The 16,830-nt window shown below is 45.4% G+C and overlaps 1 protein-coding gene across 1 annotated transcript in view; it reads right to left on the bottom strand.

The window, feature by feature from the left end:
* The window catches only part of PACS2 (phosphofurin acidic cluster sorting protein 2), a 72,302-nt gene extending 57,860 nt beyond the window's left edge, over positions 1–14,442 (bottom strand). Inside the window, exons 1-3 of the mRNA XM_009999915.1 lie at positions 14,400–14,442; positions 6,767–6,874; positions 5,395–5,551 (exon numbers count right to left, since the gene is read on the bottom strand). Of these exons, the coding sequence (XP_009998217.1) occupies positions 5,395–5,551; positions 6,767–6,874; positions 14,400–14,442 (308 nt within the window). The remainder of the gene's footprint in view (positions 1–5,394; positions 5,552–6,766; positions 6,875–14,399) is intronic.
* Between the last annotated feature and the right edge of the window lie 2,388 nt (positions 14,443–16,830).

Below are 16,830 nucleotides of genomic sequence, written 5' to 3'. Positions count from 1 at the left end.
AAATATATCCTGCATGCTCTACTTTAAAGAGCTGCTACTGAAAAAGAACTTGTTTGGAAATAACTCAGCACAAGGTTTTTGAATTTGTTTTCTTTTCTGTAAAAACCCCTTGTGACTGAAATTTCACTGCATTTCTCATAGAAAAGGGAGAAAACCTGGTAATTCAGACTTTGCTCACCCTCTTTTTTGAAAGCTTACATCACCTGTAAGTTTATCCAGGAGAAAAGGAATCACAATTTTTACTAAAGGAGTGCAGAAAAATCACCAGTGTCAAATGCATGCATAGACAAGAGAAGGCAGGGATTTGGTCCAGAGAAACATTTGCATTTGCTTAATATTCTAAACCTCAACAGCAACTCAGAAGTTCAACTGGCAAGCAGAGATTTAATATTATTTAGATAGTACATTTCTTTAGCATCATCGCTGCTGCTGTTTCATTCTGAAAGCAATACGAGAGCAGCAAAGCAAACCAAATGCCTGAACTTGTTAGTTCAATTTGTCAAGAGAATTTATTAAAATGTTAGAGTGACCTGTATATACAAACAGGACAGTAAGCTATGGTAGACACAAGGTGCTCTGAGGTGCAGATTCAAAATGAATGCTGAATATAAGCAATAAAACAGTAAATGATTTATGACAATCATAACCCACTCAGTCCCCACAACCTTTCATCAGGCCTGCAAATTCCCACTGTACCCAGATTTATCCAGATAAACTGTAGATGCTCCACAGAATAAGCAGATGGAGGGAGGTATACGAGGCATGAACAGGCAGAGGCTAGACACAAGGTGCCTCTTCCTCAGCAGGATATTAAGGTTCACTGCTGGGAGGGATTACTGAGGAGCCTGTCCAGCATTAAGATGGAGTTACTCCATTTGTGAACAGGACCATACCATGAGATGACTCATGGAGGCCAAACTCCAAAGCTAGACCAGGCTCAGCTCCCTGAAAGTGTTTTAAAACAATCAGTTTAAAGCTGATGCAACCAGCTAACATTCATATGACAGTGATGCTAAGAGCAAGGAATAGGTATCAGCATCATTTGTGGTCAGTGCTTCTCTTTATAAATGAGGCAAGGAGCATCCTGAAAGCAGGTGCACATACTCAGGCTATCAAGGAGCATTTATGCTACAGGAACAGTGGAGGATCATCAGTGGGGGTGAGACAGGGACAATTATCACAATTTTTTCAGACATCAGGATGGAATATATCCTTAATGTTATGCTCTCTTCACTCCAATGATCACACTCAACCTCTGATTTTTACCACATGGCCACAGGTGGCACATCAAAATCTGCACTTAGGTCCTTGGCTGGTCATACATGACCTGTACTAACATACACTGTGTGTTTCTGACTGCTGGAATTTTTCACTAATAGTCTCAAATATACTATCAGCCAAACTATCTACTAAACACCACATTTCCTAAACCTGTTAAATGTTCCACATCTGGCAGACAAAGATTAGATTTAGAACGATGATGCAAGAAATTCTCTGTTGGAGAACCTGTAAAACATTAAATTGACTTCTCTGTGCCCATCTGTTACAGGGCAATAAAAATCCACCAACCCTCATGCTCTTTTCCTTTGGAGCCTAGGTACTTGCACCAAAGCCATGATGAAAGGGGCAATCCCTACCTTGTCACAACTTACAAATAATGCCTCCCATTTTAAGATTGTGCATGCAGTTTGCAAGAAGTGTTGAAGGCCATGGTTTGGCATGATAGTCAGCATCAAGGCAGTTAAATCCACATTTCTGAAGAAATCAATTTTCCTACAGAGAGAGAACAAGTGTTTTTGGGACTCCCACAACCCTGGTGAGCCTGAGCTCTCCAGCATAGATTTGCTGCCACTCAGCAGGTGTTTATTTTGAGCCTTCATTTCCACCATTGTGAAGAAAAGGTCAGCCCATAGCAAGCACCTCGAAACTGGCTGAAGGGAAACCCTGGAGGCAACGAGGGTGCATGCTAAACTGTTCGACTAAGAGATTCTCATTTATGTATGTGAGAATTCTGACCATACATAAATGCTCATTTAACTACGACTTACTAAGTTACATCTCTGTTTTCACACCTGAATCAGCAAGAACACTGCAAAGACAGATGTCCCACATGACTGATGCTCAGCAGGGTCCTCTGTTTGCAGATGTACCATCTCAAAAGCAGACCACCTTCTACTCAGAGCAGGTCCTCTTGGAGGGCTGGTGGAGAGCTTGAATTCACTCACATGAGAAAAGCTTAAGGTTACTCATGCAATAGCTTGGAAAATCTGGTGATAATTTTGGAACCAAGATGCCCAGGAGACTGTCAGCAGCTGCAGCAGCAGTCTGCTGGGAGAGGACAGAAACGAGAGAAGCAAAAGCTAGAAGAACCTGAATTCAATGTTCAAGAGACAGGAAAGCTGGGACACAAAATGAACTGTTGAATTTCCAGAGATTAGAGAATTGCTCACACTAAGCTATACCAAATTCTACATTTAAACTGGTACAAGCCTTCTGTGATGTCCTGGATGTCCGTAAAGCTATTTCAACTTGCCTATAAAACAGACATTGGTTCTTGGGCTGTGATTCAGTCAACCCCATTCCAAATCCTGGCAGCACTGGGCCACAGTGACTGTGACAGAATACTGAATGCCTGCAGCTTTCAGGTGTTGGGCTTTGTTATGCACCATAAAGAACAAGAAAACATAACAGCAACAAGTCTGATTGATCCAAAGAGGAAAGAGAGCTGAAAATGTCTCCATTCAGTGGGAAGGTAGAGGAGAGCTGCAGCATGCAACTCAGGATATTCCTGATGTTTCAAACATCAATAAAACTTTTGTCTGTGTCCTTTATTGTACTCCACTGTCATGAGCTCCACACCACCATTCAGGGAGAGCAAAGGAAAACTCAAATACATACCCTTTTCTCAGGGACACATCTGAGAAATTTCTCCACCACGGACCTACCCTGCTCCAGATACTTCCTGTCTGCACTCAAAAGTAGTGAGTGGTCAAAACATTCTTGGAGCTTGATACAAATCAAAGTCAAGTGTTTTTAACAAAATCCTTTGTTACCATAGTCTGATCACTTGGCTACTAGAACTGCAAACCTGTTCAGAGAGATGCCTTAACAATGAAGTATCATTTAAAAATGCATTTGCAGCTGTGCATATTTCACTTCAGTCACATGGCTGTGAATTATACCTCAGCATGCCCTTGTAGAAAAGAGGTGGGCTGTCAGGGGGATAGGAAGGGGGAGAGTATAGAAAGGAATTTCTACCAAACAAAAGAGCTGCAAGAAACTGATACAACTTTGCTGGAAGCTATTTCCAGCCCACTCAACATTTTTAATTGTATACAGACATACCAGAATCCCAACAAGGCACATTTTTCCCAGCTAAAATATGAACCATCAGCAAATCTGACCGCCAAAGAGAACTATGACAACCTAGTGGAAGTAAAGAAAAGCAGAGTGAAATTGTCTCATGGTTGTCCTAAACCAAGAGCTAACCCTAAGCAGAGCACACCACGGTGGCAGCCTCACACTGACACACACCCAGGGTCCAGAACACTGCTAGTGAAAGCTAAACAAAGCAGGATTCCTGCACAGCTGCTTGTTCTACCACCAGAATAATTTACACAGCACCTAAAAGTACAGAGGATAGAAAGCACCTTTTCTCCACCTCCCTTGAAGCCCTGTGAAGATCTCTATGACTTGACCAATATTCACCAGGTAGTTTTACAATGACCCATTCTGCAGGAGAGTGTTCACTCACTCCAAGTCCCCTGAGAAGCCAAGCACTAAGCACTGCCTTCACAGCTTGGAACCACAGCAGCAGCCTGAGGCAACTCCGCGAGAAGCCAGGGGAGAAGTAAATACCACAAGAATGAGGCAGAATTCGGTTGGGGTGTTGGCACGGTCGGGCTAAACCTACTCAAAACCTGGCTCTGGACCAGAGCCTGTACTCAAGCACCTTGCTGCAACAGGTTTTTTCATCCAGAGATCCTCTTGAATGCCAGTGTTGTACAAAGGCAGAAACACCAGGACCCAGGCTCCTCAGACCTGCAGGAGAACAACACTGCAAAGCAAACATGAGCATCCAAACCCAGACAAGGCAGGTGCCTCTTTAAAACACAGTACCATCAGCATCTGTGCAGGGCATCAGGAAGAGCTGAGCACTCTGCACTCAACACATGCATGGCCAGGGAGCAGCACCAGAAAGCTGGCCTTGAATGCAGGTGCAGCAGGAACATAAACAGAGCTGCTCAGCACTATCAGCCTGCATGTAAGTTTAGGTTACAATCCTGGAAGAAGGAAACAATTGAATGAACAGCAAAAGCTTATTATAAATGTTTTTCTAATGACACCCAGCAGGACCTGCCATTCATATTTCAGAAAAACAGGAGCATGCTGACCAAAGGCTGAACTGAGAAAATCCACCTCTGAAATCCCTTCTCCCTGGAAAAATCTCTATGCACTTGCTTGAACTAAGCACTGGCCAGGCTTCTGATCCTCCAGAACATCCACATGGGCCAAGGTTTTGTCTCAGTGAGCAGCTTTACATCTGAGCTGCTGAATGCTACATGTTGGGAGGATAATATCCTCTGATCTGCTTTGGTATCTGCAAGCAGCTGTCCCAGATCCTCACTGGGAATGAACATGAGCAGGCAAAGCTTACCAAGTACCTGGAGACACTCAGAGTTTACCTGGGAAGCAAGGACAAAGCCTACATTAATGGTCCTCAACTCTATTAAGCAAAATAAAGCAGAATCCTGGCAGAAAGAAGATACAGAACCCATGAGCCTGAAAGAGAAATTGGAGCACCTTAAATTCTGCCATGCTCTAAGCAGCAGCATAGGGAAGGGGCTAGAGAGCAAATAAAAGGGAGTTCAGCCCCTAGCAAGCCACTAGCAACATGAAATATATATAATCCAGTTCTTGCAGTTCTCAGCTTTCCTTGCAAATACTTCATTTTAAGGCAGTGGGTGCAACTTGATCAGGAAAGCAGCATATCATCTTTCTACCAGTTAGAAAGCATGCAGATATATTTTCAGGAAAGGGAGCATTTTGCAATGATCCTTTTCACACTTAAAACTGCTGGTTGGAGAGGAAGAGGCCACAGAAGGAAGGCTGCAGGGCAGCCCCAAGAAACTCAGAGCAGACCCTTCAAACTGTAAATCAGAAGGCAGATGGAAGGGTCAAAAGGGCCATGGGAGGAGAGCAGGATTAGAAGTACTAGAGATTTATGATAAGTGATGCTCTAACAATAGCTTTCTTTTAAGAAGGAAGCTCTTCCTGCTGCAGTTAATCTATTTAGCCTGAATATAAATGTATATGCTGGGGAAGGACTGCATACAGGACAGGCAACTCCTCAATCAACTAAAAGCAACCATTTTAAAACTGTAGAGTCTCTACTCAGTAACATGGATCATGGCAGAGGGGGAATAGTTGCTCCCCCAAGCAGCTGTAAGGAGTTGTTCAGTGGAGTTGCTCCAACCTTTACATGGGATAGAAGATGACCTAGGGAGGTCTTTTTCAGTCACATTTTCTATTTTCATAATTTCTCTCCACCCTAAGAGGTCATGCAGATGAAAACATCAATTTAACTAATGCCAGATGGGAGACAAATTAAGCCATATGAATCTTTGTTTATTATATAATTAACTTCATTTCTTGTAGAAACATGGAAATGCTTACAGTCGCTCCCTGAATATTTTGCACATAAACAAACATTTCTAGGCTGTTTATATTTTAAAGAAATAAGCCCATGTGGTTTTGACCAACTACTCTATTACTACATGGCACGTTTATGAAAAAAACAAGCCTAATTTTGAAGCTGTGCCAGGAGGTTGCAGACACTGATCTCCTCCCCAGGAGCCCAAAATAATACTTATCAAATGTCCTCATCAAGTCAGTCACAGATTTACTGGGTAGAAACTTATTTGTGCTCTATGTTAAATACACCACATTATTTTCTGCAGAACTCAAGGTAATTTAATTTACTTTTAATGAGCCCAAATATAGCACCAAAGAAAACATCATTGAAATGTACAAGCTCATTTTGCTACTGAACCAGAGCAGTATGGCAATGGACAGTTTCAGCACCAAACACACCAAATCATGTGTCAGAACACCAAATCATGTGTCAGAACCTACACAGGTCACTTACATAAAATTTAGGAGGAAACCTCATGTTTACAGGTAAAAGCAGCACTGAGAAACTTACAGATGCAGCTCTGCAAGTCACATTCTTACTATAATTAGCAATTACAGATCCTGTGCACAAACACAGGGTTCTGAATGGAGCAAACTGCATTTGTAGGTGTCCCATTAGAAACCTAGAGCACGTTTGAATTTGCATAAGAATCGGTGTGAAAGCTTCCGTTACATCCCCAGCAATCTCCAGTAGCTTTGGTTACAGTCAATTATTCAAGTGAGAAAGGACCTGTCTGACAATCTCCTAACAAAAGCCTAGCTCCCAAAACCTTCTTCCCACCAGAGACATCCTCTTAGAGCCCACAAGAAGGAAAGGCCACCTCTATCCCAACTATCTCTTCCCCTTGACCTACACACACAGATGACTTGGTACCTCTCAGGGTTTGCAGCAGGCAGCTAAAACACAAGCCTCTAAATAGACTTCTCCCAGTCATTAGAAGCCATTTCCTTGGCCTAAGGAGAAGCTCTGCCAAATTAGAAACGTGGTGCATATACTGGGAACATGCAGAACCCCTTTTCACTTCCATTTGATGCTTTCCCAGCAGCAGCAGCACTAGATTAGATGGGTTACCTGCTCCATCCTCACCCCCACACTCACCCGCATCACATTTTGGACCATCAATGCAGCAAAGCACCGCAGCAAAATGATCCAGCTGAAACACTGCCTGCTTCCTCACCTCTACTTAATTCTGCCCTGGTCCACTTCACCACTTGAACTCTCAAATGCACTGGCACAAGGCATCAGGTGAGGGCAAGCAACAGTCTAAGCAGGCAAGTTACAAAAAGCCATCAGAAACAGCCTCAGAGGAGCTGGTAAAACCTGGCTACCTCACCTAAACAGTGTCAGCACAGTAGGCACAGCTCTGTGTGCATCCGAGAAAGAACTCTTCAGTAAGTGAGCTATTGGAGCTCTGCTGTAGCAGGCAGAGGACTGGCAAACGTTTCATGTCTTACACCCACAACTACCCACTGCACAGATGGAATTGAAAGAGTTTGGGAACCCCAGGCTGGCTCCCCACAATCAGAAAATGGATACTACAATTGCTCTGCTGAGAATGGTAACATCCCTGTCTCCATTACAAGCCACTGACTTCACACTGTTGAGGTAGCAGTGAAATCAGGACACGTGTGACAAGGGGCAATGAAAACTCTGCACACATCTGATGAGCTGGAAAGTTTGCAGCATTGTCTTGAGATTAGACACCACGTTAGACACCCATTTTCAGAACAGGCCCTCCAGAGGCAGTCAAATCTAGCTCTGGCACAGCCTCCAGCTGCAATGTGTTCTCCCTGAAGAAACTCAAGACTGAGTGACCTTAAACGATCCCGCTATATTTGTAAAATCGTGTGCGAGGAGATGTCCTCCAACAGCCCTACAACTTTCATGGGCCCAGGAAAGGCAGAGCATCTCTTGTAAAGCTTCCAGCCTGAACAGCATTAAGAGTTGCACTGACAGATCAATTCCCTAAAACACAAAAAAAATGTATAAGCCTCTCCAGTATAGAACACTGGCGGTTCTTTTTCAAAGACAGACCTAGATCCACAATACCAGAGACAAATGTATCCAAAGAGAAGCTGTGCCTCCAGCAGATCTGTCAGAACCTCACAAGTTCTTCAGAGATTAACAATTCAAGCTGGAAGCTGGTGGAAAGCTCCCCAGACTCACTTCTGATTTCAAGATACACCACAAAAATGCTAGGTGGGCAAACTCTGCAGTAGAAAGAAGGCTGTGCTCCTCCACAGCTAGCCCTCAGCAGCTGTTGGGACAGCTTCAAAACCTGGTGGTGCATCAGTGGGAAAAAGCTGCCTAGTATATGGAAAGACTAATGGGAACAGCATCAGACATCCTAATTGTGAAACTGCACCCCCACATAAATAGGAGACCACACTGCTGTGTGAAAGAGCAGCCTTGTCCACCTTGCTGTGTGTTCCCACTCCTGATCTAAGCCACCTGCTATTATTTTCTTATGTTGTTTTTTTTTTCCCTGCCTTAGTATGAAGCAGGTGGGCTGAGCACTGCAAATTGTTCCTCATTCCAGAAGCAGCAGCATGTCTGTGCAGGTTCCTCTGACTGTACACCCTTGTAAGCAGCTGCAAGAAAGGGACTGCACAGGAATAAAAATCCTACAAGCACTGTTTCATGACAAGTCATTACCAAGCTACAGTCTCACCATTCTGATGAGAGCACCCGACAGATCAACGTGCCCCGAGGGAGCAGGCACCATCAGCTCTGCACGCACCCCCTGCCACAGCCCTCACAGCTGTTCCCTCTGGCCAGCAGCTGCTCCTGCAGAAGATAAGCCTTGCTGGCCAAAGGACCATGTCACCAGCTTGTGACAGCAGTACATCCATGACATAGGGTAGTGCAGCTGGAGCCCTCAGCAGAGAATCCCCCGCTGCAACCCACCGTAGCAGGAGGCAAGACACATTAGAGATCACTCACGCAGGACACAGCAGAAGTGATTCTTGTGGACCTTTACCTGGTTCTCACAAGCTGGGGTATATCTGCTTTAACCACGTTCCCCAGGCAGAGACTGTCCTCTCAGCAGAAAGGGGATACAGACTTATATAAACTATATATAGATAAGGCTTCCTAAGAATCTCTCGATGGGGGTCATTCTCTGCTCTATATCTAGATCTGGCCTAGTGCCTGTTGGGAAACACGTATCAGACAAGTGTACGTGCAAAGTGCTGCCCATTTTGGCCACTAATGAGAGCCCTGTGCTACAAACCCTTGAAACACAGGCCAGAGCCACATTATGAGCTCTGTGGTTTTCCTGAGTCTCTATTTGTAGCTCTCCATGTGCTCCCCTGCAGAGGCAAATATCCCTACAGAAATGTCTTTCCTGCACATGACATTTACTTGCCAACAGTGAGGAGCAACTCCAAGCCCTCACAGGACAACAGTCTTTATATATATTTTCTTTAATTTTGGAACAGTCAAATTTAACAGAGCAAAGGGATCTAATGGAAGGATACAGTGCCTTTCTTCCAAAGACTGTTAAAAGCAAAATAAATACTTTGCCGAGCAGTGAAAACATTTCACTTCATCCTGGATACAGGCACCCACTTGATCCCCAGCCCCGCTTTACAGCCTTACACCTTCAAACCTCCACCTCTCAACAGCCCCGGCAATACACACTTAAAATAAAACCACCCTGGATCACCAGATTTGTTCCTTTTTTTATTTTTAGAACAAAAGAAACTACCAAAAGCCCAGGAGGACTTGCAAGCAGTTAAGGTTCTGGTTAAACACCAGTGTTCCCTCTTCCTTTCTCCCTTCCACTCAGATGCTACAAGCTCCAGAGCACCTGACTGCCCCAAAGGGTAAATGAGCAGGAGAGAGGAGTTTGTCTTTAGACCAAACCAGAGTTTGTGGAAGAGGTCCCACACACCTTGAGCATGAGGAAAAGGTGGGTAAACTACCATTTCCCAGCAACACCAAAGCAATCACTTTTTTTCACTTCAATACAATTTGGATGGAGCCACTGCAGGAAACATTGAATTGATCAAATCCTCTCCACATCTTGGTGCTGTTCCCTGCCCAAAAGGCACACGCATTTCCCAGCACATTCAAACATCTGTGAGAAAATCAACTCTCCAAACCAGCACAGAGGATGAGGAACACTCTGCACACAACATCAAAGTTGATATTCTATGCTAATCTGCCCGCTTACAGAAGAGCAAGTGCTATTTTCCTTGACAACTCTTCTGAAATAAGATCTAAGCAATCCATGCAGATTTCAAGCTCTCTTGAAATCTCAGCAAAACAAAGACACTTACTTTCAGCACAAGAACTCCCCAGAACAGCCACTCTGCAGTTCAGGAAGACAGCAACCTCCACAGAGCACATAGACCTTGGAAGCTGCATCCAAACCCAGAACACAGGTACTACAAAGGTGCCACAGCCACCACACACTACCTCAAGCAACAGCACACTTTCTGGCCTGCAGACCCCAGCTCTAGTTTATATCCATGGAAATCTCCACCAAGCAAACTGCACATCATACAAGCTGCTCTGATTTTTATTTTTGCTGCACACCTCACAAATTAGATTGCTTTCCCACTGGAGCAAGGGAGGTCCAAGTCTGGCATTTGAGCTCCTGATCAGAAATAGCTGTTGGTCTGCAGGGAACTGCACTTGAAGCCAGGCTGGCCTGCAGACTCATGGCTGCTAGGTGGAAGGAACAAGCAGACCACATGAGAAGGCACAGCTCATAACACAGTGACACAAAGCACTGAAGGAAAGGCTGAAGTGGTTCTAGAGTAGAAAACAGATTTCAGACTCCAGCACTCAAAAAGAAAGCACACATACCTACTCTTCCAAACAAAAGGAGCACATCTCCTCCCTTCCTCAGACTCAAGCTCACCAGGCAGACCCTCTGCTCCAGCAGCACTGACCCTAGGAGAGGGTCTGCAAGTGCAGTGTCATCAACCACCTCGGTTTTTTAGGAAAACCTCCTCTAGAGCTACCGGCCATGGCATGCCCATCGGAGCTCTCTAGGCAATTCATTGTCTTTAACAAATGAATCATTAGCAAGGATCCACTCCCTCCTTGTGAAGCTGGCTGCATGCCCTGCAAGCCTCCACATCACTGTACAGTACTATAATCCAATTAAACCTCACCATGAGAGGAGCTTCACGCTATCACATTCAATTAGGCAGCTAAGCCTCTTATCATCTGCACAGACTAAACTCCCCCAGCACAGTTTGGGAGGAGGCATTCTTCGACCAGTAAGGACACACAGATGTCAAGTCTGGAGCCACAGGAGGACCATACAGTTCAGGAAATTCACATAGCTGGCTTGCAGGGAGGTAGAAACACAGGAAAAATACAATAGTGACCAGTTCCTGCCCACTCTCAGTTACACACCCTCTGAGGCCCTCCACTCCTCCTCATCCTGCTCCCTGACCTCCCAGGGAAAACGGGGCCGTTCCGAGGGAGCACGAGGAGCCCAGAGGAATTTCACTCTCTTTACTAAGTCAATGGAAAGGCGAAGGCTAATGGAGGACCTGGCAATACATAGTCGTTTGGCAGCTGGCCACCAATTCCATAGGAAATACCCTCCCTAGAAGGTCACCATAATGGTGGCAAAATTTGGCCTAAAAGAATGACAAAAAGCTGCCAAGATGTGACGCACACAAAGCCAGCGAGCAGGCCAGCTTCCTGCGCGAGGCCAAAACACGACGTGCGCTTGGAAAAAGAAAGATTAAGGGTTGCAAGGAACATAATGGCCTCTTGTAACAGTTGAGTTGTTGCTTTTCTTTTCTTGGCAGAAAAGAGGGATGATTTGTTGCCGGTTGATTAATCTATTATGCAAATAATTTCATAGCTAATTTGATACAGCCACAGGCTTGCCACAGAAATCATCTGCAGGCTCAGAGCTGATGGAAAGGGGAATATCTAGAGCTCCATCCGGCAGCTCTTTTACTTCCTGGACAAGCAGCTGCAGAGTTGCCTCCTGCCACACAGGGCTGCAGGAGCACAGGCCAAACCACCCAGGGAACACAAGAGGAAGATCCCTTGGGCACATACACTTAGTAGAAAGCAAGGAAAGAGGCTCTTTGAAAGTGTAGCCCCTTCCTTCCACTCCCAAAGCTCTTCTGCACTGAGCATGTGCACAGCAACCAGCTAGAAACCACACAATCCCTTCCAGAGACCTTTTGCTCACAGCTTTGAGATTTTAAGACACTTTCAGAACTGTTCTTGACACCCACAAGCTTCCCCTTACATTGGCTAAAAGATGTCACAAAATAGGTCTAACTGGAAATTTGACTCCAGCAAAACTCTCAGCCTCTAAACACTTTTTTGCACTGAATACAAAAGTCCACATTACACTCAGCAGTAGTAGTGACAAACTTAGTAACTGCTGTGATAGGATTTTACATGGGGAGCAGCAAGGGATCACCTAATCTTGCCCCAAGTAATGTGATTTTGGTCTTATCTCCCACACAGACTGAGGAGGAGAAATAGGATCTCCTGGCTCTAAGAATAAAGGGGTTGGTTTTGGCCAATGTGCTTTACCTCAAGCATTTTATCTCCATTACTCAGCTGTGGATGCTTTTCCTCATTGCATCTCAAATATTCAAGACAACCCTAGTGATTTTTTTTAAAGCCTATCCCATGCACCGATTTGTACTTAATTCCCTTCACTGGTAAAATGTTATGCATTTTGTGCTATTCAAGCAAAGTCAAAACAAAGCCTCCAATTAAACACTTCTGAAAGGTAGCCAGTCATCTGAGTAATCAGACATTTTCAGAGTTCAAAACATACCAGGAATCTAGTCAGCTTCCAATGAATGTGCCAGCAGCTACCCTAACAAGCAGGTGTCCTCTCCTAATGTTAGTATACCAATAGATCAGAAGGTTATGATACCTTTAAGTTAACATTTCTTCCTACCTGAATTAACCAGCATTTTTTATTACATAGCATCACCTGATCATAATTATTACTCTTCCAAGTAGTCCACCTTTCTCTACCAAGGCAGCACATAGTTGCCACTACTTGCACCAGGCCAGAACACATTCCCACTGGCCAAGCAGAGTCCCCATTCCCAGCACAGGCACATATCCATTGTACCAAGAGGCAAAGCCTCTCCCTTCCAAGCATTTGAAGAAAACCTTCATAGAGAACACTGAGCCATGGACTTCATGCAGGTCACAATCCCCTCAGCACTCAGCTGGGAGAGGGAATTAGCACCCTGAAGAGGTGCAAACATACAGATTGCTGGAGTGGCTCCATGCCCCAGCAGTCCTCACTGTCTGCCTCCTGGTCACACATCCATGCTGTTACCTTCACATGCTCACAGGCCCCGCTGCAACTCATTAACCTACAGGAAGCCAACAGAGAGACAGATCAGTGGAAGATGATGGAAACAGGCACAAGGATCAGAGCACATACACTTGGACATGAGAAAACTGTTAGAATCCACTCAGCTGCTGTGACTTCAAAGCCTCACCCCAATCAGTTTTGATTGCCCCTGGAAATGATCCATGAGGGCTGGTGTGAAAGTCCACAAGCTGCAAGGCCATCACACAGCCTAGAGAGCAGTAACACCACTGCACAAGCAACCTTCTCTTCATGTTTCCTCACCCAGCAGGAGAGCTATAGAGGTGAGCCAGCATCTGAAATGGCCAGGAAGTGCCCAGTAAACAGCCTTGGATCCTCAGCATCGTCTTTTCCCAGGTCTGCTCCATAGTTTCCTCCAGATCTCCAAGAGATACCCGGTCATATCTGCTGCACATGCAGTTGGGTCTCATTACACTCCAAAGCTTAGCAGGAACTTTTTCAAAGTATGTGACAACTTTTAGGGCAGTAGCCTAAAACAAAACCCATTCTAAATAGAAGCACTAACCCTCACCTTCCTCCTCACTCCAGCAGAGCCCTTTCCAACCAAACTTTTCCCCAAAGACCACTCTTCCTTTAGATAGCCTCCCCATGCTGCTGTCTCCTCAAAAGGCACCTTCAGGATGGACAGTACTGTGTCCTGTCATTCGTACCCACAGCTTCATCAAGAGGCTGGAGAGTAAAAAAAAAACAAAAACCAACACCACCAAACCCTACAGAACAGTTATTTTTCAGTGTGAGGAAACTGAAGATAAAGTTTTGACTCTTTTGCAGGCATACAGTGAAAAGACTACTCTTATTTTTTACAGGTGGGGGAACTGGATGTAACCTTCCACTAAGGGAAGTATTTTGATGTACAGAAAATAGAAATGACAGAAAAAGGTAGGCATCTCTCTTCTAGTATGTAGTGGTTACACCCAGATAGTGATACAGTTTGACTCACATTTCTGGGATGACTGAAAGAACCTGCATTTCAGCAGCACTACGGTCAAAACCCCCAGGAGCTATATGTGCTGAAGGAGGAAGCCAGAAAAATAACTTCTGCGATTGGCAGAAGAGAGAGGGAGACCAGCACAAGCACAGAACACCACCCAACCTCACATTTCACTCAAAGCATACAATTGCAGAACAACGCCAGGCTCTTCACTATTATTCTTCCTTAAGTTTAGACACAACCTTTTCAAACAAAGAAACCCCACGGATGCACCACAGCACCCTTCCAAATTTCACTGACACTGTCCCCAAGCCAAATGAATTTTCAGTAAATCACCCTCCAAAGAAAAGTGTATTGAAGAGCACTGCTTTAGAAGTCTCCCTCCCACAGTCCAGCTCCCAGCTCTCATCTGGGCAGCTCACCCCACACCTGCATGAGGTCCTCCACCTCAATACCCTCTCGCATGACTCAGGGCAATTGGAGCACAGCCCTCTCCAGATGCTGTTGCCATCCAGGCTCTGCAGCTCCAGCTTATTGAACAGTTTAGAAATTGAATAAGTTTTAATGTACCAAAAGTAAAGGGAAGGAAGCAACACTCCCACTCCAAACACATGCCCCTCTTCCATGAAACCTCTGACTTCTGACAAGTTCAAGCCTCTTTTCTACTAGGAAGGCCTGTTCTGTCAACAGAAACCCAGAGGGGAACTTGTACCTGGTGGAAATCTCAGAAGAGACCAAGGCAGTTCCACAGTATTTGACTAGACACCAAGGCCCACGCTCCCCCACATCCTCCTTTCATGTCCCAACAGATTCCTGCTTGAACAACAAGCTCATTTTTAATATCATCTCCCCTAAAGAACAGCTTTCATCCCAGTCCCTCTCACTTTAACACAAAGAATCTTAAATGCCCTTATGCCACAGGAAAAATCAGTACCAGAACTTAAAATACAGATGCAATAGTCTTATTTCAAGGTTTTCAGACTCCTGCCTCCTCTGACACAGAGGTTTGCTGTAAAGTCTGTAATGAAATGCAAAGCATGGACCCAATGTAGCACCACAAGTCATGATGTTACATGAATATAAACAACAGAATCAAGCATCCAGGTTTTGCACACCCACTGCTGCTACAGAATTTGGTGTTTGCCCAGCACAGGCAGCGCAGCACACACCTTACTGTGCAGTCAGACTAAGATCACTGCAGGAGCTCCAACCTCAGCTGCTTCTCACTTGAGATTTACAAAATCACTTGGCACCCACAGCTGCAAACATGTTACATGTTGCAGCTCACGGGCAGCCCTTGCACTCTTGCCCAGCCTGGGTGGGACAGTCTACGTCCAACAGGGCTGCACAAAATCCTGCTCATTCAGCAGAGGTGGATGCAGCAGCTGGATTTCTGCTTATCCCCCTAGGTCCTAGGAGAAAAGGGTAGCCAGGAACAACAAGCAAAGGTGATGCGGAAAATAAGCAGGCTGAACCCAGAGGGACACACCACTACACACAAGCTCCCTCATACAAAAACTGTGTTCCTAGAAGATCCCAGCTGTCCCAGTTCTCCCACTGATGCCCTACGATATGCAATCTGAGACTCTCCTTCAGCCATTGCTTCACAGCTTACTTCAGTGACTCCAAAATTTCTCCCTCAAGTCCCAGTTCTGCCCCACCTGCCCAGACACCCACAACACCCAGATGCCTGCAGGCACCTCAAACAGCTGCCTGCAATCTGCTGCCCACCTGCCCAAACCAATTCAAGCACCCAGGACCCATCCCAAATGCCAATTCCTATGCAGATACACCCCCATGTCCTACCAGATGGAGGCAAAGCCAGTGTTCTTACACTGCATTCTCTGGTCATCTAGATTTGCAAACAAGCAAGCTATGTTGTGAGCTCGTTTTCAGACTTGCAACTATCAGCATAAATGATAATGCAGAACTAAAAGTCCTTGACAGCAACTGATATTTGTTCTTTTATTTCAGTTTAACAGGCACTGCTCATCCACAGCAGACTGACTCCTTGAAGAGGGGCACATTTTCCTTCGTGCTGTTCCCCTTCCAAGACCCCTGCAGCAGGAGAAGAAAAGCTAAACGCTACACAAGCGGAGAAACTTGCTGCCCAACAAATACTCCAGGGCACTGTCAGCACAGATAAGCTGCTATAAACCCAGATCATCTGCAACTGCAGGGCTCAGGTTTTCCTCTACCCCATGATATCTTCTACCCACTATGTCAAGGCACTATGGCTGTGGGTAATATTTAAGCTCAGCTAGTTACTAGTTCCACAAGCACACTGCTAGCCCTCCAAGGCAGGGGCACAGCCATCAAGTCCAGCCTGCTATCTGGATGGTGCAGAAGACTGAGGGATTTGGGGGGTTTGTAAAGCCTACAAAGCTTTACATTCCTGTGAGGTCAGCCTGACGACTCTTCCCTTTTTGCTCGCCTGTACTAAGGGAAAAAAAAAGAGGAGAGATTCATAGATTCATATTCGGCATGTTAAAATCCTCAAAGACATTCTGCTAAAAGTCAGACTTGAAAAGTCCTATGCAGGCTAAAAAAAGCACAGGCAGGGACGCATCCATGTGTTTATGTGCCCTCATAAGAGGCGGGGAGGGATTCAAGACTGGGAGCAGGTGAAAAACCAGAAGAGAAAGTGGTGCCCACCCAAAAGCAACTGGCACGGGGCATTCAGCAGGCAAAGCCCCCGTTAATGGGACAGCCCACGCGGGACCGTGGGGGTCGGGGAGCACAACCTAGTTGAGGAAGGGGCTGTACACCCCAAACTCACCAACACACACCCTACACCAAGCTTAGCTTTAACATCCAAACCCATGGGGGGAGGCACAGGGTGACCCCCTCACA

This window comes from Chaetura pelagica, unplaced genomic scaffold (assembly GCF_000747805.2).
Source record: "Chaetura pelagica isolate M959 unplaced genomic scaffold, ChaPel_1.0 scaffold246, whole genome shotgun sequence".
NCBI classification, from domain to species: domain Eukaryota; kingdom Metazoa; phylum Chordata; class Aves; order Apodiformes; family Apodidae; genus Chaetura; species Chaetura pelagica.
This window is presented reverse-complemented; position numbering and strand designations above follow the sequence as displayed.